The sequence below is a fragment of the Rhagoletis pomonella genome, unplaced genomic scaffold (genome assembly GCF_013731165.1).
Source record: "Rhagoletis pomonella isolate Grant_MI unplaced genomic scaffold, Rhpom_1.0 Rhpom_scaffold_00006, whole genome shotgun sequence".
Taxonomy (NCBI): Eukaryota; Metazoa; Arthropoda; class Insecta; order Diptera; family Tephritidae; genus Rhagoletis; species Rhagoletis pomonella.
The window spans coordinates 60,993,071-61,015,987 of NW_023458560.1; the positions used below are offsets into that span (position 1 = coordinate 60,993,071).

The following is a 22,917-nucleotide window of genomic DNA, read 5'->3' on the forward strand; positions in this document are numbered from 1 at the left end:
AGATTGAGATCAAATGATGGTTAATTGTAGATCATCAATTCATCTGTGTACGTTTACCATACTGTTTCTGTATCTGCTTCGATTGTTGTTGTGGATGCTGCGGTCATCTGTGTTGTTGTTCTCATTTTTTTTTGCTGCTGCCGCTGCTGCTCTTGCAATGCTATCTGCCATCTGTAGTCTCAAATGAATTTCATCTAAAACACCAAACACTTAACGATCTAGTTACTAGTACATAGTATATCTGAATTTGAATATAGACGTGTAATAAGTTGCCAACAAGGATTCGGCCAATAAGCACCACTGGTCACCAGAGGTTCCGTGGTACGGCGTAACCTTCTTTTGTTACGAAAATATTGCGATTCGAATATTCTTCTCTTTTGGCGATGTTGCCCTCCTTTTGCTTATTGGTATCGGCCCCAGCTGCGTTGTCGTGCGTGGTAATTGTCTCAGTTTTGCCATCAATGGTACGTGTAATAGTTTTTGTTGTATTGCCTTGAGAATCCTTGATGATTTTCGTAGTCTCATAGCTACCATCCGGTTTACGTATGGTCTTCGACATGACGCTCTGGCTGAACATTTTCGGCCCCTACAGCAATATGAATACAATTTTTTATATGCATAACTACATGGTGATTTTATAAAACACATCCATGAACACACACTAGCATCCTCATTCAACCATCTTCATAATACAAGCAATTAAATGAAAAATTATTAAAAATAAGAATGAATGAACCTTGGTCGTGCTTTGTTAGTGAAATTTCGCTTCGTTCATTTCTTAATCGTTTCATAATCCTGATAGTATGTGACAAAAAAACTGTATAGGCTTGGTCGAATGAATGACCGTCCTAATCACCAGTTCCGAGTCTATTCGATTGCTGAGTTTGAGGCTTTCTGTTGGACAAAATGGGGATTATAAAGGTCTCTCAATAAAGTAAATTGGCCTATGGTTACAGAGAAAACACTTATTTCTACTATAAGGGACTCTTTTATTTACCAAAAAACCTGGTTAACAATTATTCGTCTTTGGACGTTCCTAGCAGCGATGAACGTTGGCGAGTTTGGTTGTAACTCATAGATTTCGTTCGATTCAGTACTCGCTTCCAAAAAGAATTAAATTAACGAGGAATTCCTTTCAACGATTATTGCGCATTTTTAACTTAGAAATTCGATTTCTTTAATGCATCCGTTCAACAATTCCAATTCGCCGATCGCATTTTCGTAGTTTTGCACGAAACGCGGACTACGATGATTCAGTGATAGTTCCAATTCTTAGTAATAAAAATCAGAGACCAAAAATAACTAACACCTCGAATTTAAAAATTGAAAATGTTGCCTGGATTCTGAAATTTAACGAAAACCAACGTTCATAGCAGTTATTAGATGAAAAATATTTTTTATTTCGCCGATAAGAGTTATGACCCAAGGTTTATTTTTACGTTGTTTAATAACAGTTATTGCCCGAAGTTTATTTTTCACGTAGCTTGATAACAGTTATTGCCCAACGTTTATCTTTTAAGTTGTTTGATAACAGTTATTATCCAACGTTTATTTTTTACATTGTCCCATATACGTTGTAAGATAGGAATATTGACGAAAACGGAAAAGAAGGAGATAAAGATGATGAAAATAAAAAGGAGTGAAATAACTGTTATCAGACAACTTAAAAATAAACGTTGGGTAATAACTGTTATCAAGCAACGTAAAAAATAAACGTTGGAAAATAACTATTATCTAGCAATGTAAAAAATAAACGTTGGGAAATAATTCTTATTGGCGACGGAAAACATATTTCTCCTGCATAACAGTTATCGAGCAACGTAAAAAACATTGGGTTATAACTCTTATCGGCGAAATGAAAAATATTTCTGGTCTTATAGCTGTTATGGAACAACGTTTTTCGATACAACTTATAACTGTTTTGTCCCTGATATAAATAATATAAAACGATCAAATTCTGTGCGATAATTTTGATTGCCAGCTTGCATATTTCTTTTCAGAAAACATACTCGGGGTATACCAAGTATGTATATCCATTATTCATTCACATCCAACGAGGATAAAAAATAATATATCGTTATTTTGATTTTAGAGACCGGTGATGATGTCATCGAGACATGAAAAACTTAAGTGAAAATTAAACATAATTGCTTCATATCCTTTCCTCATCCATTCTTCACAAATGTACAACATTCGAAGCACTCATTAGATAAAAATTCAAAACTATTGTGCATACCTGATACGTGCCCTCGAAGACCCCTCCGCCAAATGGCGTAGGATTACGTGGTATCATGGGAGTCATTGGTGTCATCATGTCCGGACGTGGACGTGGCATACGTGATTGCTTCGGAGCATCGTCACTATCCAGAGTGCCATGTATTTTACCCAAAATTTTCTCCTCATCACTTAATTTCTTTTTACCTAAGGGGTTGCGAACAGCCTTGCTGTCATTGCGTGGTAAGATATTCGGCAAATCCTCATTGGGGGACAAGCGTTGCATTAACGAATGCAATTGATCGGCATAAATTCTGAAAGATGAATTTGTATGTTGAGCGATTGAAGCACTAAATCTTTTTACTTATGAAAATTTACTTACTCCCCATCCAAGTCTGTGTCCATGATTTCACCTTTCGTCTTTTCAAATTCCTTCAAAATGTCTATGTTTTCAAAACCAGGTTTCAAAAAATCTTCCTTCAAGTCTTTATCAATCTTAATATCGCCATCTAATTTTTTTTTTTTGAAAAATCATGAATTTCATTGGATTTATGTACTCAAAATTGATATTCAGTAATTACCTTCGAATTCACTCACTGCTTCCAAGATTTGTTGCATTTGACGCTCGAAGTGCTTTTGTAACTCCAAAGGATTTGTAAAGGTTTGAAAAGCGAATTTGCGATTATCATCAAAGAGTTCGTCATCTGTTTCAGCTTCTTCAAACCACTGCGGTTTACGAAATTCGTCCTTTGCAGTTCCTCTAAATAAACAGAAAACAAATTTAGATACACATACGTACATATGAGGCCTTGAGAGCCAGAGTAGCCAGACATTTCAAAAAAAGTTGAGGTGCACCTTAAAATGCATTACTAGAATGGAAACGGTAATAGCCCGAGGCACGCCCTTTTAGTTATCTTTTACTTTTACATCACGTAGGTGCAATGAACCTTTTAGTAAGAACCTGCATTTATTTTTTATAGATCCTTATTTCCCATATCACTAAAAAATGTCTTTTTTGTAGATAGGCTCCTCTTGTCCTCATGGCCTCATACATATGTATGTCAATATAAGATTTTTCATAATTTAATAATATGGGTATTCTCTGAGTCTTGAAAAGCCCTTGCACGGTGCACAGATTGCCCGGTAAAAACCGGTTTTCGTATGGGGCTGAAGCAAAATTATGTACCTATTAATATGTACATATTTTAGTCTAGCTACCCCGTTTTACATGGGAGTTGCAAGTATTATCCTAATCAGAGACTGTGCGAAATCATAAGCAATTTGAATATAGTCAACAAAAAAATTAAAATAAGTTTAAATGGTTAAATGTTTAAGTAAAAATGATGATTTATATTTTCTGAGATTGCGTACATATGTTTAGATTTAATAATTTATATCTTCAGTGTGTTTTAACTAAATACTGCTTTTAATGGCAACGTAAAGCTCTTCATAATAAAGTCTTGAGCAACGCAGCAGAGTGCTCAGCAAGACTTCAATACCGAGTTTTGCCGGACAAGCAAACCCATATTCGTGTGAATGAAGTCCGAGTCCAATCAGTATTGGTGTTGAAACGAATAAATAAATATGCTGGTAACACTCAAAGGATAAATTTCAATATGCGCAGCCTCCGATTAGTAGTATCTACCCAAATATATACATAATTTGCAATATATCGATCGATTTTTTTGCTTCTTTCACGAGAAACAAACACACAAGCTTCATGAATATCTATCTACTTCGAATTGCAATATTAAAAAGAATCTGTTTTTGATACCAGCACTACTTACTCATCTTTACGCCCAGCTCCGTCAGGTTTTTCGGCGTCCTCATTCATTTTGAACATTTTACGCAAGATATCCATTTTTTACGCTTTCCAAGCACCGCTGCGACAACACAATGAAATCAAATCAGAATAACCCTTCACCTGAGCAATTGGATTCCAAGTCCAAATCACGATTCCTATCAATCCTCTCAATACACTAATTCACTACCCACAATGGCGTCCAAACACCTTATCTGTTGGAAAATATTAATTTCCTGTTTTGTTTTTGCCTTGAATTGCAATATTTTATCAATTTTCCGTAGCCGCTGCAAGGAAAAGAATTTGCTCGAAATTTTCTCTCTGCTGTCACTCTTTATCTTTTTTAATCTCTGCTGCCTACCGTTCCGTTCTCCGGGTTTATCCTTTGCAGCTCTATTCGCTTTTGATTCTTGACAGTTGCGATTGTGTAATATTTTGGGAAATTATCCAGCTGATGGTGTTTGTTGTGGGAAATTATTACGTGTTTTCCCAAGCGGCCCGTCGCCAAATTTGGCACAAACGGTTAATTTTGATCTTGTAAAAAATTGTTTGTGAAAATTTCAAAATCTGTGATGCACATTTGTTAAACTAGAATTTTTAAAACTTAAGCTTAAAGTAAGCTTCCAATATTAAGTGTTAAATATGCGTCTTTAAAATTAAGTTTATTTTAATTTTTTCAAATGATAAAAAAGGAATATCTATAAATCACTTAACTTTAGCTGTAATATCATTTATTTTATATATGTATATTAATTATTTTATATATGTAATTTATTATTTTAGTAGTAGAATGTACATGTTTACGACAAAACCACGACAAAATACGTTAGTTTTATTAGTTTTTTAGTTATGAATTATTAAAATTAATATATCTCCACCTGAAATGCAAAAGGACGTAACAAACATTATTGAAATGCAAAAAGTCATAATAATAATAATAGATTGGCGCTTACACATATGTTAGTGTTTGGCCGAGCTTCTCCTCCGATTTGTGGCGTGCGCCTTGATGTTGTCATAACTAATAAAAATTTCAAAATTCACTTCTTGATTTATATGATGGACTTCATCGAATTACAACTCCCCACATCATTTTATGAAAAAAAATTAAAATATTAGTCACGACATTCCATTTCATTTACGATGTTACGTCTTTTTGAATTTCAGGTGACGATGTATATTATTGAAAAATTATTCATACGTTTAAAAAAATATTACGCTTTTTTTTTAAGTGTTTTATAAACCTTTGCTTGTTGGGTATGTATACACATACAAAGGTAGTAGGTAGTAGGTGGTAGATATGTAGTGGGTTCATGCGCCGCAAATATGTCGTCTTCCATACTATTCATGGCAACTTCCATAAGAATTGCTCTACTTTTCTGTCTTTCTTTCTCTATGCTGGCTGCTTGCTTGCTCTATAGGTTGAAGTCATACCATTTGGATCCACCGACCAAGCAGAAATGTCCATTTCGGAAGTTTGTGCGCCGTCTTGATCCTACACACTATGCGCATAATCTGTCAATTCGACAACTTCTCCTTTAGTGGGCTTATGCGCTGCAAACGGCAGTGTCCTCAACCGGTTCTCAACATTTTCATTTTGTTGACAGATAGCTTGCGTTTAATACAGCACTTCCCGCCAATCCACACCTGCAATAAATCTTTCGAAGTATTTTACATTTCATTAATTAATAATACCTTTCCTTTCTCCATGTACTTGAGTCTTTTGATGGTGAACCAAGTGCATTTAGAGTATTTGCAACCTACTGCCAAAACGCGTACACTTCCTCCTTGGGTCGCATTTGAAATCCCTGCTCAATATCGCTTTTGGTTGCCAATTATTTCAGTCAATGCAGGATCGTAAATTTCGAAGACTGATCGAAACAAAGACAAAGTTACCAAACTGAGAAAATTTCTATTCGTGTCGAAATGTATAATATGGGTGATAAAAAAAACTTCCGATTGAAAACTTTTTGACAAATAATTTGATTTACAATTATTAAAACCAAATCGTAATTTTATCCGAAGAGTTGAAACGCGTTTTCACTTCACAGAACAAGAATTCACCGCCCATGTTGGTTTTTCTTTTCGTGCTCAAATACGACACATTATAAAACTACTGATTTTTTATTTATATAAATAAATATATGCACATTATTATTGAAAACGCAGTTATTTCACATTTGTTAAATTCATTAAACGCTTAAATAACTTACATTTAGATATGTAACAATATATGTAGCTCAGGTATATGTGATTGTATAATTATTCATGGTAAACAAACTCCATTTGATTATAATTGCAATTAGTTACATATATGTACTTGAAATATTTTATAGTTTAATTTATCCCATTTTTGGTATACTCTTCCATTATGCTTTAATATTTTTCGTACGAGCTCAACATACATATATATGTACATATCAGAGCGTACTTTTTTTATGTGAATGTTATGTACGTATAATTTGTAAAATTAAGATTAATTCTAATATATAGGGGTTTTAAACTTATTTTATGTAATGTATGTGATAACTTTACTGAAACACAGGCCTGGTTGTCAGGTATGTTTGTATCCTTTAGATAATAAACGTTTCCAACGTTGCGTTTTGATAAACCAATGTAATTTAAATTCGCAATGTGACCATTTTTATTGTTGTCATGTCTTAGGGCCAGTTTTTCAGTGCACGGCCGTAGTTTAAACTCAGTTTAAACGCCCGATCTGGCTGGTTTAAACTAAGATCAGCCAATCAAATGTCAGCCAGCTGTTTAATTTAAACTCAGTTTACTTAATCTAAGTTTAAACTGGCACTGAAAAACTGGCCCTTAGAGTATAACAGTGGATTGCATTGAAGCAACCAAATTAATGGGCGTCCTTCTGCTGATTTGACTTCTCAATATTTTATTTATATCTTAGCCGACATTTTCTTTATCATGTTCACATAATGATTGGCTTTTGGCCAGAGCCAATTTCCACATTTTGTTTTCATCAGCGCACTTGGTGGTGATGGCGTTACGAACCTCCTTCTCCGAAACTTGACACCTACGTGTAACAGCAAATATAATGTCTTGTATGGCTAATGGATTAAGCATTTTCTTAAGTGGTTTATTATGATCTTTAAAAGCAGGCGACGGCTTCCCGGTCATAGAATGTGTGGCTAAGGTTTCGCGATTAAAGATGGCCATCATTAGTTTTCGTGTCGCTATTGATGCAGAAGTCCAGCTGATGGCATCAAAAATCTTCGTAGGTATACGAGTGTTGTTCGGTCCTATCGAACAGTAAGCAACTTTCGGTTCCGATTTATTCTTAGACGCAGTACTTTGGTCATCACTTCTCTGTTGTGGGTCGATGGGTAATTTTAGTAAGCTTGCGTTATTACGATTTGTGGGAAATGATAGAAGAGGCTGCGGATGGGCCACATCGCAGCTTTGATGTTCACAACACTGTGGAGTCTCTTGTGAAAATTCCCGCACTTCATATATTTGTGTGAGATTTTCTGTAGACATTTTAACTCGTTTTGCACCGACTGGACTTACTGAAGAAGAAATGTGATTTTTGTGTTGAATTTGTTCAGTACCCACCTCGTACTTAACATAACTAACACTTGCTTCGGGTTGCTGTTCTTCTGCTAAACATATCTCTAAGCGTTCGGAATCAGCAGAACAATTTAAGTTGTGTGCACTTTCTTCCGCAATTTCAATCTCTATGGGCTCGTCAGGACCATTGCCATCGCCATCAGCGACTATTGTGTAATTTACATTGCGAGTTCGTACCTCATGTGCATTATTAATGATAGTACTTGGTGCGTTATGTGAAATAGATGCATTTTGTTGCATCGTCGACTCCGCACCTTCATTCACTTCTTGTGCTATATACTGTGAGTGTGTATTTTGGGCTAATTGCTTTTGTTCTGGACGCTCATGAAGTACGTTCGACATGGACGTAACTTCCTCGCATTGCTGTGTACTTCTTGAGCTAGAAGGTCTGTGATATAACTGCATTTTTGGCGATGTACTTTCTTCGTGTTTTTGTCTTTGTTCACGGTTGTTATGGTCCTGCAGCCGCATTTCTAGCGGGTTAGCCACTAAACTTTGCTGTTGTTGTTGTCGATTGTGTTGGTTTTGTATTTGTGAACTACCGCGTGCATGTAGGGATTGCATTTGTGTTAACATCTCTGAATGCGCCCGCAGTTCTGCCTTAAGGATGCGTATCTTTTCCAACAATGCTTTCTCTCTTTGTCTTTGCTCTTCTATGTATGCATTATGCAGGTAGTCCTCGCCAATACCAAGATCGGCGTTTGAAGTTTGCGTCCATGTGTCAAGCATCATGGGGCGTTCGTTGTAATATTGCATTTCGCCCGCCTCAACTGCACGTGAAAAATTTACTACAGACGCACGAATAATTTTCTGTTGAGCTTGATTGTAGTTTGTTGCACATATTACCCGCCGATCATCAGGTCGGTTGTGCTGTTGAAGGGGAACAGGATAATAAGGTATTGAATATATGTACATAGTCAATTAAATGTTGCTCTATTCCTATTCTTAACATATATTTTCTATTGGAAGTACCTGCTATTTTTTACATATCCTTATACATATTGAAGTAAAGATAATGCAAAATATACCTAAATACATTTTTTAAGAAAATATTTTAATAAACTTACTTTATTATCCATTTTTAGAGGAAGTTTAATAATATAAAAGTTTACACTTTAGAAGATTCTGCGTTAAATGCGCTCTGCAGGACTTACTAGAACGTACTGACTTAAATGGTCCTTGTACAGAGGGTTGGTTGGTATTTTAAGAATTCATCTTGTATCCTGAAATAAGGGTAGGTAGAATTCTGCCTTGGGTATAATGGATTATGGAGGTACATACATATATGTATATTCAATGTGAATGCATTAGTTTCTCTCATTCCGAACTCACACAAATGTACACATCCTTAGAAATACCATATCCTACCTGCACATTAAGAGCTGCATTCACTCCACTACAACATAACATTCTAGGTCCAATGCCTAAGGATTTTGGCCTAGTGATAATATATGTATGTATTAGTACCAGGAAGGAAATTACTTTTCTATTCTGCTTCGAATGAATGGTCCCTTCTCAACACAAATTCAGGTAGATGGAAAAATGGCATATCGTACCAATCCACTTCGATCTAACCAGCGGCAATGTAAGTTTTTTTTTTTTGCTGCCGGTTGCTAGATATGTAACACTATACAAGGCTTCTTTGAAATACGGAATAGTTTTATCTACTCAAAGCAAAGAAATAACACAGATTTTATTTTGAAAGCGGTTTGCGCGCGCGCACATGTGTAAATATATATACACGTATATGCGAAAAGATCTTGCTAGCTGAAAGTTGTTGGTTTCAAAAGAAAAATGGAAAAACAAAAAAGCGGTTGATTTCATAGAGGATTGCAATGATGCCAGATTATACCGATAACATTTTTGCCGATATATGCATCAAATCATTTCTTTAAATGGTAGTAAAATAATTCTCAATACTTAAATTGTATAATTATAAATAAATGCTTGATAAAATGTAAATACCAATGGCTTTTAATGGTCTAATTATTAGACTCTATCTAATAACAAAAAGCATCCCCTATCAACTTTTTTCTCTACACGTCGATTCCAGTTGGCGCAATATTTTTACCCTATTTGCAACATATGCTTGTAGATGCCTATATATTTATGTGTGTAGTATGTATATACTTTGTTAATAGATGTATATATATATATGTATGTATACGTATATGTATGTACATGCATACATGATATGTACAGTTGCGAAAATATAAATACGGAAGCAAGGCGCATCAATTACAGGTGATAGCGATAGAAGCTATGCTTCTTCTTATGAGCACGCTTGTGTCAAATTATCGTCTGTTTTGCTATATTTACATATCCGCGTACACATACACATATACGTATATATATACCCTGCAAACAAATGCTCCCGAAATCTTTAAGAGTGTCGGAAATTTGTTACGATTCTTTTAGAAATCTGTAAAGAAAAACATATGAGGCGGTTGATAAGAACTAGTAAAGAAATTTCTGTACGATTTCTTAAAGAAAATTCTTAAAAAAATTGTGAAACCTTTCAGAATTCTATGAAATCCTGGTATGCAGGGTATACATATACACACGAATATGAGTAGATAAAAAAGATGGTGATGACACAAGGAGTTCATACCAACGGTAAATGTTGTTTTTGTACGATTGATACAACCTGTAGTTGTTGAATCATGATACGGAAGAGACATTTTAGCATTCTTTGGCTATTTCCCTTTCATTTATTTAATGTTTTTTACTTTGTATGAAAGTGTAGCTCTTTATCTAATACAAAGCTTTAAGCCAAAATTGTATAAAAATTAGCAAAATTCAAAAAGGTGAGCTTTTTAATTAGATTTCTTAGCAGTTTTATTATAACGAGGTGCAAATAAAATAGTTAGAACTTACCTTTGATTTTTTGTGGAAGGTGTTGCTCATTTTCTCCATACAATAAAATTGTCGTTAACAAAAAATTGCCAAACTACTTCAAACTTGTACTTTATTGTACTAAAATATAATGGGTTACAGTACTGCAAATTTTTCCAGAATACTCCCTTTGGACTCTCATTCGTCACGAGGATCAACGCCAATAGTAGGAACGATCTGGATGATACTTATTGGGGTTGTCAGCATTAATTTTATACATGAACTAAATATACAACATCCCGCAAGAAGAAAAGTCGCCATTTGTAATCGCAGCTAGGAAAAATGTAGGACGATGTTCACATTAGCCGTTTGTTTATATTTGTTCGTGGTTTACAATTTGCTGGTGGCTTTTTACTGCAATTTTCTTCATTTTCGCTTTTGACAACGTGTGTACGCATGAGGAAAAGAAATTTTTTTTTTGCACCACTCTAATGTACACACTCGTACTATTTTTTCATTCCAAAATCCATTTTGGTGGCCAATTACAAATTCAGAAGATTCGAAACGAAGTTATAGTAAGTAGTAATGTTTAAAAATTATATCTTTGTGGTTGACCAAGTTAATGAGACCCATCCTACTCAAAGGTGAATTCTGTGTAATTTTTGTTTGCGCGGGAAACATGGTGGAATTATAACAGGTGAAGTAATTAGAGTGAGAAGAAAGATTTTGGCACTGCCTTAATTGAATATTTACCTTTAAAATTTGACTATAAGGCAGAAAATGTCAAAAAATAAAGCAAGAAAGCTGTTTTATTATTTCATCTGTTTATTGCGCCTTGGGCGAGAAATAGCTGTCAGTGTGAAAACCAGTAGAAATCGTTGCATGACCCACTATTCTTACACAAGTTTTCGTGTTAAATTTTTTAATTTTTCGTTTTTCAACTTTTTTCATAGTCAGTACGTGAGAAAAGAAGTTTGGGAACCGCAGGTTTAGAGATTTTTGGCCAATTGAAATTTAGCGTCGGAATTTCGTTCGGCATATCTCTTATTAGGTATATTTTTCGGCCGAAACCGAACCGAACGTTCGGGTTTGTTCTAACATCGGCCGACTACCGAAGCCGTTGATTTACTTAAAAATTAAGAATTCAACCGAATATGAAAATATTGCCGAAACCGAAGCCGAACGTTCGGTCGGACTCTGCCTGTTGTTCATTTGGCGATTTTTGGAGATAGAAATTTAACGTAGGGATTTCTAGAGGCTTTAAATTCTTGAAATGTTGCTCAGAAAAAACTTGGCTTGTACAAATTTCAATACTTCGATGTAAAGAGCAATTACAATTTAGTTATGTTGAATCGAAAAACTTTCAATTGTGTTCAATAAGGACAAATTTGGAAACTTTAGTTTATGCTAAACATTTTTAAAAACAAGTAAAGATTTTTTCATTCGAGAGCCAATAAGTCGAATATTTAAAAAAAGGTTTTTCAATAACATAGTATGAACGCCTCAGTTGCCAAATCAATTAACTCAACTTTTTGAAAAATCTTCAATTTAAGTGTCAAATCACTTGGTAAACTAATATTTTATTGTATTTATGATAACTTTATATTTGTCAATGTTACTTTATTAACTTTATTTAACTTTATTATGTAACTTTATTTAAGACATAATTTTATAATATTATATATTATATTATATATAACATTATTTTTCCAATTAATACTATAAAGGGAATTAAAAAAAAAAATTATATTACTTGATCGCATCTCTAAACTTTTTGTTAATGGAGTTAATCAATTTGGCAAATGAAGCATTCATATGTAATGTACAATGATGCACGTTAGAAAACTTGTTATGTATTTTAATACAGTTATAACATCAATAATTGGCTAGTTTATTTTTCTTAGTTTAGATGTATAAAGATATAACTTTTGGTACAAACATAAATGAAGTATGGTCGTGATGTTATTTTGAGATGTGCAAATAAATCTCAAAGTTGGGCAGTCTTCTATTTTCTTTCCTATTTAAACAAATTAATAAATATGTAGATATGTACATACATGTGCATCTATTTACATGCGTGTGTAGCATGTGTATATGATTTAAACTAGCCATAATGGCCAGTACATCGAAGACTTCCAACTGCGCTTTGCCAACAAAAGGACTGAAAGAACCAATAAAGGCGTTAATAAGACTGAATAAATTAATTGGGAAACATTTTATCGCATCCAAAGGTGAAAAGTTTGAATTTGTTTGCGAAGTCCTATTCAACGTCCTAAACGCTGACGTAGCACCTGTTTATGACAAAAATAATTCAATAACAAAATCTATGGCAATAACTAATGAAAAAGCTGGTAAGCCGAAAACAAATCAAGATACATTTAATGAAGCGACACTTAAGGATATGTGCGGTAAAGTGACCGACCAGATAAAGCAATATTTCTGTAGCAATTGTGAATGCGTTACAGAGTATGAGCCAGACACAATAAAACAAATGATGCAAAAGCATAAGCAAAGCATAAAACTTTATAAAGAGCTATCCACAGTTGTGACAAAACTCGGTGATGAACTCATAAAGAGTCCAAAAGACTTTATGTTGTCAGTGAAACGAGCGTGTTATGCCAAAACGACGTCGACCCAATTTGTGGAGTATCCAATGCGGGTCGATCAAGACCCACCAATAGTGGTGCTCGGTCCTCATGGTACTGAGGTTCCGGAAACGAGGTACTCTAAAATTCGCTGGAATACGCCACAAGGCGCGGCGCGCATGCTATGTGCACTGGTATTTGATCGCAATACAATATTGATGACAAATTTTTCAGATACAATATTGGATCCTTATAAGGTTTCTGATATTGAATACTGCATAAAAGCTAACACTAAAGCCACGTCTGAAGAAATACACAAAGCCATCGCCAAGAAGTGTCATGATACCCATGTTAAATTCATGAAATATAGATTAAGCCATGGTATTGAGTTTTAAATTATGTACATTTATCCTAAGTTGACGAAAATATTGTTTTACTTACACGATAAGTACTTGCCAACATAAACATATTCATACTTTAATTTATAGTGCATAATTTTAAATTGTAATAATCATAACACAGCCTTCATAGTTGTATATGCCCTTCAATTAATAATAATATTTTTGTTTTTGTTTTCAATAGAGTTGGATCTTAAACTTCACTTTTCATGCAGAGGTCTCATTGAATCTAATACAGATAGTAAACAAATTGTAGTAGCAATAAAAACTATAAATAAAACAAAAAAATTCTTACCTGCTCCTAAAACGCCTTTTTAAGTTTAATTCTATAGTTTTACTTCGGAAAATAGCTACAATAGCATTTAGTTATTTACTATTTATTTAACGATCATTTATTTGTTGTACAGTTTTATTCAAAAGGTTACTTATTTCAATTTTTTTGGATCCCAAGCCTCGATTTTGGGCGGCGTTGTTGAGTATGGCATATATTGCTCTACAATAAGAAAAACAAAACCAATAAAGGTTGGATAAGTGTAACGAAACTAATAAGAGTTATTAATAAGCGTTAATAGTATTTAAGTTATTGCTAACATTCAAGCTTTAGTGTTGTACTATGAGCCGAACCGACGCAGCTCAAAATAACACGTTCGTCAGTAAATGCGAACAACTATTTCTTAATAGATGCTAATCATATGGGCAAGGAAGAAATTATAACAAAAATGTACTCCAGCTTTTGCTGAAAGGTAAATAAGAGGTCTGCGTACATTTTTAGTGCATACTTAATTTCAAAAATGCCAAATTTTGAGTTGTGTCACTTTTAAAGATCGTGTGCGATATATACATATACATATATGTATAAAAAGGCTTATTTAATTTAAATAAATCACTATTAACCAAAAGGCTTTTGTCATTTACTGGTTTAAAAGTGCAAAGTTGGGAAATAATATATTGCAATTAGATGTAGCATCCAAAGATTGCATATATGTAGACGCATACTCAGGACCATCACTGAATCTAGTCCGTTATTTCGTGCAATCTACGAAAATTCTGACATCGAGTCCGAATAACATTGAACGTAGCTTTGAATGCATATATTCCCAGCAATTCGGATTCAGTTATCGCATTTTCGTAGACTGCACAAAAATCGGACTACGATGGATTCAGCGACACTTACTATTTAACAATTAATAAGCTTTGTTGTTGTTGTAGCGGCATACAAGTTCCCCAAAGAGTTTTTGGGGAGTGTTGCGGAAGTGACAGCCCTTGGCCAAATATAAATCTGGGTCGTTCCGGTTACGTAGAGCCGACTGTCGTGGGAACGCAATTGCTTCACTGCTACTATACTATGTATATGAAGCAATTAATTAGCTGTTGTTGTTTGGTTAATTTTATATTTTTTATAATTGTTTTTACTCTGCCTTGTGGTTAAGCCATAGGGACACAGTGGCCAACATATTTTTAACTTTCATTGTCCTTACCTTTGGTGCCAGACAGGTTTTCACTGTGATCAGCCATCCACTTGTACTTGGGGCGGCTACCATCACGAATTGGCGGTAAATCGGTCTAAAATTGAATTATGTCATTGAATAGTAGCTAATATTACATTTAAATACTTAATCTGTATACCTTGTAATGCATCCAACCATACCAATCGGCAGGTATTTGTGAGCCATCATAATCCAAATTTAAATGATCCGCATATTCCACCCAGCGGTTGCGGCCATAAAAGTAATAAGGATTTTCATAATATCTATTACCATACTTGTCTGTGCCCACCAGTGTTCCAATTTTTAGATCATCGTATCTGAATTATTATGTGTTATTAGAAGCATTTGGATTGCGCTTATATAAGCAGGAAAGTTGTAATCAAAATTTACTGACCTGTACAGCTTCATATAAGCCTTTTTTATCCCACCTGCTTGGCGGATAATTTGAAAAATTTTACCGAGTCGGTCGAGGCCCAAATACTTCGCCATCGCTACCTAAGAAAATCCAATTGTCTTAAATTTGCAATAAAAAATTTTCAGAAAATTCTGTCCATACCTCAGCAAACGATACAAAGTCAAAAACAGCTGATTTTCTGACAAACTAAATAAAAAGAAAATGAAAACTATCGATAACAAGACACCGATTAGTTTGTACCGCCGTACAGGTGTAGGTACTATTGTGCGATACCGATATATATTTCTTCACTTTCCATTACTTACAAATTTTTAAAAATTAGATATAGAAAATATCAGTAAGCAGATCTATACTATTTGGTTCATAACTCATTGTTTCATTGCAAAGTATAGTTTTTGATTCAATCATGAATCAAATTAAAAAATGTAAACAATAAATAAATTTGACACTAAATACACCTCTGTTGGCTTTTGATTTTAGTTAACAAATGTCAAAGTTTGACAATTTTGATAAGCGTTTTTCCTTGGCCGTGTTCTTTGAGTGAATCATTTTTTGCACTTTTTTGGATTGTGCCTAGGAATTCCTGAATTTTTCAATACCTATTTAAGATTATTCTTTTTCGACTGACAAAGGAAGATATGGCGAAAAATACCTCTAGTTCAGCTTTCCGCAAAATCGATGTGGATCAATACAATGAGGACAACTTTAAGGAGGATGAAGCGGATGCCATATCAGCGACCGTAGGCCCAGATGAGAACGAAATAACAACACTTCTCACACAGGGCAAGTCAGTTGAAGCTTTGGTCAATGTTTTACAGAATGCACCCTTACGCTGCAAACATCAGGTAGTAAAGGTATGCATCTTAACACATGGACATGCATGTGTGTATATGTACATAAATAAAAGAAATAGATAATCTTATATTCTTACCCGTTACTATGCAGGACAATGCATTGAATATAACGCTACGCGTCTTGCTCTCTATCAAATCATCACAAATGGATCAGGCTGTGGAAGCACTCGAGCAAAACGATTTATTAGATGTGTTAATGAAGTACATTTATCGCGGCTTCGAGATACCATCTGAAGGTTCCAGCGGGCATTTGTTGCAGTGGCATGAAAAAGCATTTGCCAAAGGTGGCGTAGGCTGTATTGTGCGGGTGCTTTCCGATACAAATCGAGCATAAGTTTCAATACCGTTAAACAACATACACTAGTACATACATATATCTGGGCAAACGAGAAGAGCAAACAACAAATATTTGAGCTATTAAACCCAATACTTCCATAGCAGTACTGAGATGAATAATTAGTTAAAACTTCAATACATATATATGTACTACCTACTAGTATGTTGGTAATCGATAAAACTGTCGCAATTCCTGACGTATTTAGTTGCAATTGTTAAAGTGCAGGGCGTATTGCATGAGATGGAAAGCGGTCTGTCTGAGCCTGTCATAGTCAATATGTTTATCATGTTCTTTTTTTATATACATAAATATGTAACGCTACACTTCGATTCAAAAAAAAGAAAGAAATTATTCATGTTTACTTTTTTTTAAATTAAAGTATTAAAGTGTTCATTTGTCACTTCATAAATATGCAGCTGTTGAATGACTTTTGCTTTGTTGGGTAATTTACCTTACGTCTGACGTATGTACAGCTATGAAGGTATGTATGTGAAATGAATTCACTTGTCTTACTTCCTTATCACTTGAAGAGAAAAGGTCTTTACTTTCTTTTCTGTCAATGCAAATTAAGCATTAAAAAAATTGCAAGTTTCTAGTTTCCACGATAAACTAGTCTACGCTGCCGCAAAGGACCGTCACTTCACGTTCCCACGACAGTCGGGTCTACGTAACCGGAACGACCCAGATTTATATCTGGCCAAGGACTGTCACTCCAGCAACACTCCCCAAAAGTCTTTGGGGAGTTTGTATGCTGTTACAACAACAACCGTCACTTCAGCAGCTATGTTTTTTTTGTTTGTTTACAGAACTGCCGGAATTCAGGTGAACCACGTTCCGAATAGCCTACTTTTCATCTATTTTGGCAATAAAAACTCAAATTAGTTTCCGTTTTCATTTTTATTTTTTTCAACGCGAAATCATGTTATTTTATATTCACTGTTATACAAGTATATAATAGCGCATAAGTAGTTGCATTATTTTGCTCTAAAAACTGAATTCGCTAGATGCATTTGCTTATAAGTGCCAAATGAAATATTGTATGAAAAAATTTTTAACAATACTATTTTTTCAGACAATTAATCCTATACAACAAGAAACGCAACGAACAAATATTGATACATATTTAATCATTCACAGCATAAAAAATAACTTTCGACTGGTAACATGCAATAATTTATAGATCATTTCATTTAAATCAAAAGGAAAATTTTGATGCTAAATTATTTAATATATTTTTGATAACCGAAATACATTAAATGCAAAATGTATGCTGTGTTTATCATTTAATATTCAATTACTCTCAACTGTGCATTAAGTGGAGTTTTTAAAAACATTCCCATTTACTTTCTCAAGTCTCTTCGGTTACAAAATCGATTGACAGATCTAACATAAGAGTACAATTTCGTAAATTTAACAACTTAGACGTTGCAAGAATAGTTCAAATATATTTTATTATTGAAATTTTTTCATACTGGTGTTTCTCTTTTTTTTGCATTGTAAAAACTGGAAAAGAAAATTAAACATTAAACTCGACAATGAATATGCGAATATATGTATTATGAATGTATTATGAACAATACAAATAATAGATGAAGAAGCGCACCAACGAAGACTTGTATTTTAAATACGTTTTATACCACAAAAATTCGCATTTATCATCTTTACCACATGTGCGTTTCGCGGATTTCACTTATTATATGATTTGCCCTGGTGAGCGCCTGGAATGAATGAATGGATGTTTAAATTATTAAAATTCATAACACATTGAACGGACTCACCTTTAACATATCAGCCGCCTCTTTTCGTCGTACTGCAATGTGATCCGATTCATCGAGTAAAGTTTCGGCCTTTTCCGACTTGTACAAATGTGTGACTAGCTCACTCTGCAAGTTATCTTTAACGTAATTAACTAGGAAATGCATTATAGCTTTTGGTACAGAATCCTGTATGGATTTGCGCACAATGTAGAAATATGACTTAATTAAGCGTTCTAAAAAGAAAACAAAAATTAAGATGAAAACGACAGGTTTGGAAATTAATAATTACATATATATATATATGTATATAAGAGGACTTGAGAGCTAGAGTTGTCTGACATTTCAAAAAAAAAAAAAAAAATAGGACAACTTAAAATGCATTGCTTGAATTGAAATGGTAATAGACCGAGGCACGCCCTTTTAGTTTTCGTTTACTATAATAGGTAGAATCACGCAGGTGCAATGAAATTATCAGTAAAAGGCCGAATTTATTATTTATAAGTCCTCCTTTCTCGATTACTCAAAGTTTTTTTTTATGGATATGCTCCTCTGGCTCACGGCCTCTTATGTACATCGAAGACATTATCTGACATAAGAATATATGTAAGCACATATAAAGAAAAATATCTAAGCACCCTTCAACTGCATACCGGCAGTTGCTATATTTGGTGCATTTGAAAATGGATTTAACAATCGACAATATTACAGCTACACTCACCAATAACATCACAATCATTTTGTTCCTTATCAGTTAAACGTCTTGAACCATGATGGGCCGGCATATCGGGCAACAAGTTAACCGGTTTGATTGGGCTTTGAATATTATTATGTAATGGTGTATTGCTTGCAGAGTTATCCTGACTTTCCAGAGCACGTGTGGCTGGCGATGTCGATGGTGCTGGAGGCAAAATAGTTGCTAGCCAGCTGTGGCCGACAGCATTCTCACCAATATGGTTCTAAAAATTGGGGAAAGAGAAATGATAGCTACATTTAATAAGTTTCACACAAAATTTACTTGTTCTTGAGTATCATTTTGAAGTTGTTGTTGCTGATGTTGCTGTTGTTGCTGTTGCTGCTGCTGTTGTTGTTGTTGCTGCTGTGTTGCTGACACCTGAGGCGATGAGTTAGAATTACGCGGAGTATTCGTGCGTCTTTGCAATTGTGCACTCAAATTGTTGAATGGTTCAATAATATGATCCGCTTTCAGTAAGCTGGGTACAAGCGCGGCATCCTTATGAAAGTCTGGATGTTTGGTGTTTATATATGCCAACTCAATAGCCACCAAATGTTCTACCATAACATTTGTGGCTGGTAAGCGTCGACGCAGGAGCTGGGTAACAACGTCAACAATTTTTTCATGTAACTTCGGGAAGCTGTCGACGTAATAGTAAACATGTTAGATTCCAATAAACGTATTTTATAGTTCTGAATATTTACCGTAACATTTCCTGTTGCACTTCATTACCACAATGTTGCACTATGCGCTGCATTTCCTCGTGTATCAACTCTACACAACGCAGGGAAGGTTCCTCCAAGCGCCGTATTTGACGTTTTACCAACAATTCAAACGATACTTCCGGCACAAAGAGCGCAGGCCGCGGTCCAGTCGCATTGCGTATAGCCGTCAATATATCCATTTTACTCAAACCAGACAGCGGGTGTATGGAATCGAGAGTGCGACCGAATGTCTCATGGAATATATAGCAAATGCGTGCACCGCCACATAATTCTGTTGTTTCGATGTTTCGTGCTGTACCCTCGATTGTGGAGCAGTATGCACTAGCAAATTTAGTTATGATTTGCAACAGCGTTTGGCTCTTGTCCGACACGTCTTCGCCATATGAGTGAAGTAATGATTGGAATTGTGATGACATTACGTTGACTCGTGTCTAAAGTAGAAAATATTTTGAAAAGTTGAATATTTAAATTCAAGTGGAAAGTATATGTGTACGTACTTTTAAATCTGGTAAGCAATCGCGTATGTGGTGCATGAGTAAGCGGTTTAACGTCTTTGCCAAGTACGGAGTGCCATTGCGCGTTGCTAGTGTAGGATATTTTCTTTGCAAGAATGCAGCTTCATCCTTGAGTTGGTCGTCAATTTGCTTCTTATCAATAATGTCTTGTTGCGAGCGATTTACGACACCAATAATACCCAGTTTCACCGGTATCACACGACCACACAATATATCAATGGCATCAGTACCCGCATCCATGAGATCGAGTTTTGTTACCACAGCCAAGGTGCGTCGACCATCAGGGTCACATTTTTTAGCCAATTTTAAGGCTTCACTTGTTGCCATATCAGTGTTGGCTGCGGTTACGGCCAAAATTATGGAATTGGGATTATCGATGTATTTCAAAACCAATTCTTTAATTTGTGCTTCAATATCTTCCGGTTGATCACCAACGGGCACTTTGGTGATACCTGGCAAATCAACCAGCGTTAGATTTACAACGCGTGTTGAGTATATTTTCAAGTTGATAGGTTCTGGGCAAATGCCTTTATTGGAGCCGGCAGCACGATCTGTCTCTTCCTCGATTTCATTTCGAATCTGATTAAAATCCGTAAATATCTTTTTAGTATGCAAAAATTTGCCCCACTCATCAACGTTGACTGTGCCTGAAAAATAAATGAGAGTTATGTTAACTAATTTCAATAGAAGGAAAAATATATACCTTACCATTTTCCGCTGATCGGTGCTCCCTATCGTCTAATGGACAATGAATAAGCTGCAAAATTAACGGACGACGTGTCACAATACCAGTACCGCGTGGTAAAAAGGAGCGGCCTACTAAACTTTCAATGACCGAACTCTTGCCGGAACTCTACGCAAATAAAGAAATATTATTAGTTGTCTTAAGTTTACTACTGAATTAGAAGGTTTGTACTAGGTTCGGTCCTCTTTGGGAGTTTTAAAATAACACACAAATTTTATTGGACTACTACCTTGTCTTTAAATTGCCTTTTGAACTAATTTGATTCTTCATCTGGGACTTCATGGCTGGGTATAAGATTACTTTAATTTTGTAGTAGCGAGTAGGTAACGCGGGTGACATTAAACGAAATTATAAAGGTCTATGAATTTTAAGTTTTACGACTAGTTTTTTCCTCCCACTTCAATCCATTCAACCTTAAAACTTCCACATTTAAAGTAATTTTACAACATTCCACGCAATGTTCTCGTTTGCCACTACATATGCATAATTGGCAATCGGCCACTAAACACCATAAACTAATATGATTAGCAGCGTACAGTAAACAAAGGAAACATTTTTATTGAAGTAAAATATTTAACTGCTTTTCAATCAGAGCTGTGCAATGCATTCCATTCCGCAAGTCTCGTGTTCTCGTACATATGTACATAATTTTGTTAGTTGGTGTGTGTACATACGTGTCGCAGAATGTGTCAGCGAAGCAGCTGTGCACTGCCGTCATTGCAACAAAATGTCTAGCCGCCACATACAGTATTGATTTTTTTTACCTTAAATGTCTTTGGACTGTTAATGGGTTACATAAACATCCTATTAACATTTTGAAGTATACAAATAATTCCACGAAATTGTCGTTTCCAAGATACCGGCTACAGCTTTCGCCATTATATAAGAGGAGTTTAAACATGTCCTCGAAGAAGTATGATCGACATCATAACCATGAATTGCATATTAGCACAAGAATGCCTCTTTGATTGGCACATGCTAAGTAACGAGATTATATACCACTTATGTTCGATTTTATCAGATAGTTATTTATATGTATATATGTAGTTTAATATAGTAGTATAGCTAGCTAGCTTCTGCGGTAGCATTACATAGTACCAAATAATTTTCGCGCTTACCTGACTCCCAAGTACTACAATCTGTGGCAATTGTATGGAATCCGAGCCAACAGTGTTGAAGACATCTTGCAATTTATTTATAACCGGAATGAGAGCTTCCATAATGGCAAAGACAATCGCGACACAACACTAGCTAAGAATTTAATTTAAATTTCATTAATATAAAGGCTGCTTATTGTTTTTCCAGCTTTATTTAGCACCTTTGTTCAATTTGCAGCATATAAAATACAGTTTTCGCACAATTCTTTATACCTTTGGGCTGTCTACTCGGTGGAAAACTGAACTGACAGTTGAGATCGCGTTGCCAACTGTGTGGTTCATAAAATTTCAAACGCTGTGTTTAATGAGTTGAAGGATCGTCAATTCACGAATACAGAGCATTCCCAACAAACATTTATGTTTAAGCTCAGCTTGAGGTTGAGTTGAGAACTAAGGTATTTTTTAAATCTCCAACGTTGTTTCTTAACAGTACCTCAAGTGGAGGATGATGGCGTTCTCAACAAAAAGGGCATTTTTCTTTGTATGCAAATAGGACTGTTTCTCAAGTTGAGAAAATGCTAGTTCTCAACTTGAAGTCCAATGGGATTCTCCGATGGGTTTCAAATATATCATTGAAATACTGAAATTGAAATGGTAAAATAACGCCTACCTTTTTATTAAAACGACATACACAGATGAACATAAATATTAATTTTTTATTTTATTACTCGTTTTGTAGTATGTAGTTGATCAATACCCTATTACAACAATTCACTCATTTGCCTTGGTCCTTCTGAATGTCAAAATCAAGGCGAATTTATACAAGGTGGT

General features: G+C 34.9%; 7 protein-coding genes across 10 annotated transcripts in view; 3 read left to right on the top strand and 4 right to left on the bottom strand.

Annotated features, from left to right (window-relative positions):
• The window catches only part of LOC118741033 (threonine--tRNA ligase 1, cytoplasmic), a 575,984-nt gene that overhangs the window by 37,813 nt on the left and 515,254 nt on the right, over positions 1 to 22,917 (top strand). The gene's annotated exons all lie outside the window — the stretch shown is intronic.
• On the bottom strand, positions 78 to 4,075 carry LOC118741047. Its single transcript, XM_036472855.1, has 5 exons — positions 4,002 to 4,075; positions 2,796 to 2,974; positions 2,597 to 2,723; positions 2,237 to 2,528; positions 78 to 586 (listed from the first exon to the last, which is right to left on the bottom strand). Exons 1-5 carry the CDS (start codon positions 4,073 to 4,075, stop codon positions 305 to 307), a joined length of 954 nt encoding a protein of 317 aa, XP_036328748.1. The 3' UTR covers positions 78 to 304.
• LOC118741041 lies at positions 6,888 to 9,284 on the bottom strand. 2 transcript variants are annotated; one of them, XM_036472846.1, is made up of 3 exons: positions 8,972 to 9,284; positions 8,671 to 8,826; positions 6,888 to 8,473 (listed from the first exon to the last, which is right to left on the bottom strand). In XM_036472846.1, the coding sequence occupies exons 2-3, from the start codon at positions 8,680 to 8,682 to the stop codon at positions 6,920 to 6,922; spliced, it is 1,566 nt and encodes a 521-aa protein (XP_036328739.1). In that variant the 5' UTR covers positions 8,683 to 8,826; positions 8,972 to 9,284; the 3' UTR covers positions 6,888 to 6,919. The 2 variants fall into 2 exon arrangements, with proteins under 2 accessions (XP_036328739.1, XP_036328738.1); XM_036472845.1 differs by having other exon boundaries at positions 8,885 to 9,284.
• Positions 12,669 to 13,613, top strand: LOC118741049 (early boundary activity protein 1-like). The gene has a single exon (XM_036472857.1). It carries the CDS (start codon positions 12,765 to 12,767, stop codon positions 13,416 to 13,418), a length of 654 nt encoding a protein of 217 aa, XP_036328750.1. The 5' UTR covers positions 12,669 to 12,764; the 3' UTR covers positions 13,419 to 13,613.
• LOC118741051 (probable NADH dehydrogenase [ubiquinone] 1 alpha subcomplex subunit 12) lies at positions 13,754 to 15,545 on the bottom strand. Its single transcript, XM_036472859.1, has 5 exons — positions 15,465 to 15,545; positions 15,303 to 15,403; positions 15,048 to 15,225; positions 14,900 to 14,984; positions 13,754 to 13,914 (listed from the first exon to the last, which is right to left on the bottom strand). The coding sequence occupies exons 2-5, from the start codon at positions 15,395 to 15,397 to the stop codon at positions 13,847 to 13,849; spliced, it is 426 nt and encodes a 141-aa protein (XP_036328752.1). The 5' UTR covers positions 15,398 to 15,403; positions 15,465 to 15,545; the 3' UTR covers positions 13,754 to 13,846.
• Positions 15,924 to 16,923, top strand: LOC118741056 (actin-related protein 2/3 complex subunit 5). Its single transcript, XM_036472866.1, has 2 exons — positions 15,924 to 16,177; positions 16,269 to 16,923. The coding sequence occupies exons 1-2, from the start codon at positions 15,962 to 15,964 to the stop codon at positions 16,509 to 16,511; spliced, it is 459 nt and encodes a 152-aa protein (XP_036328759.1). The 5' UTR covers positions 15,924 to 15,961; the 3' UTR covers positions 16,512 to 16,923.
• Positions 17,397 to 22,412, bottom strand: LOC118741037 (dynamin-1-like protein). Of its 2 annotated transcripts, none has more exons than XR_004993219.1 (9): positions 22,108 to 22,399; positions 20,953 to 21,097; positions 20,227 to 20,891; positions 19,709 to 20,160; positions 19,287 to 19,644; positions 18,990 to 19,227; positions 18,293 to 18,504; positions 18,118 to 18,232; positions 17,397 to 18,017 (listed from the first exon to the last, which is right to left on the bottom strand). XR_004993219.1 is itself a non-coding variant. In XM_036472833.1 (9 exons), exons 2-9 carry the CDS (start codon positions 22,207 to 22,209, stop codon positions 18,176 to 18,178), a joined length of 2,229 nt encoding a protein of 742 aa, XP_036328726.1. In that variant the 5' UTR covers positions 22,210 to 22,240; positions 22,308 to 22,412; the 3' UTR covers positions 17,397 to 18,175. The 2 variants fall into 2 exon arrangements, 1 of the variants encoding a protein (XP_036328726.1); XM_036472833.1 differs by having other exon boundaries at positions 17,397 to 18,232; positions 22,108 to 22,240; positions 22,308 to 22,412.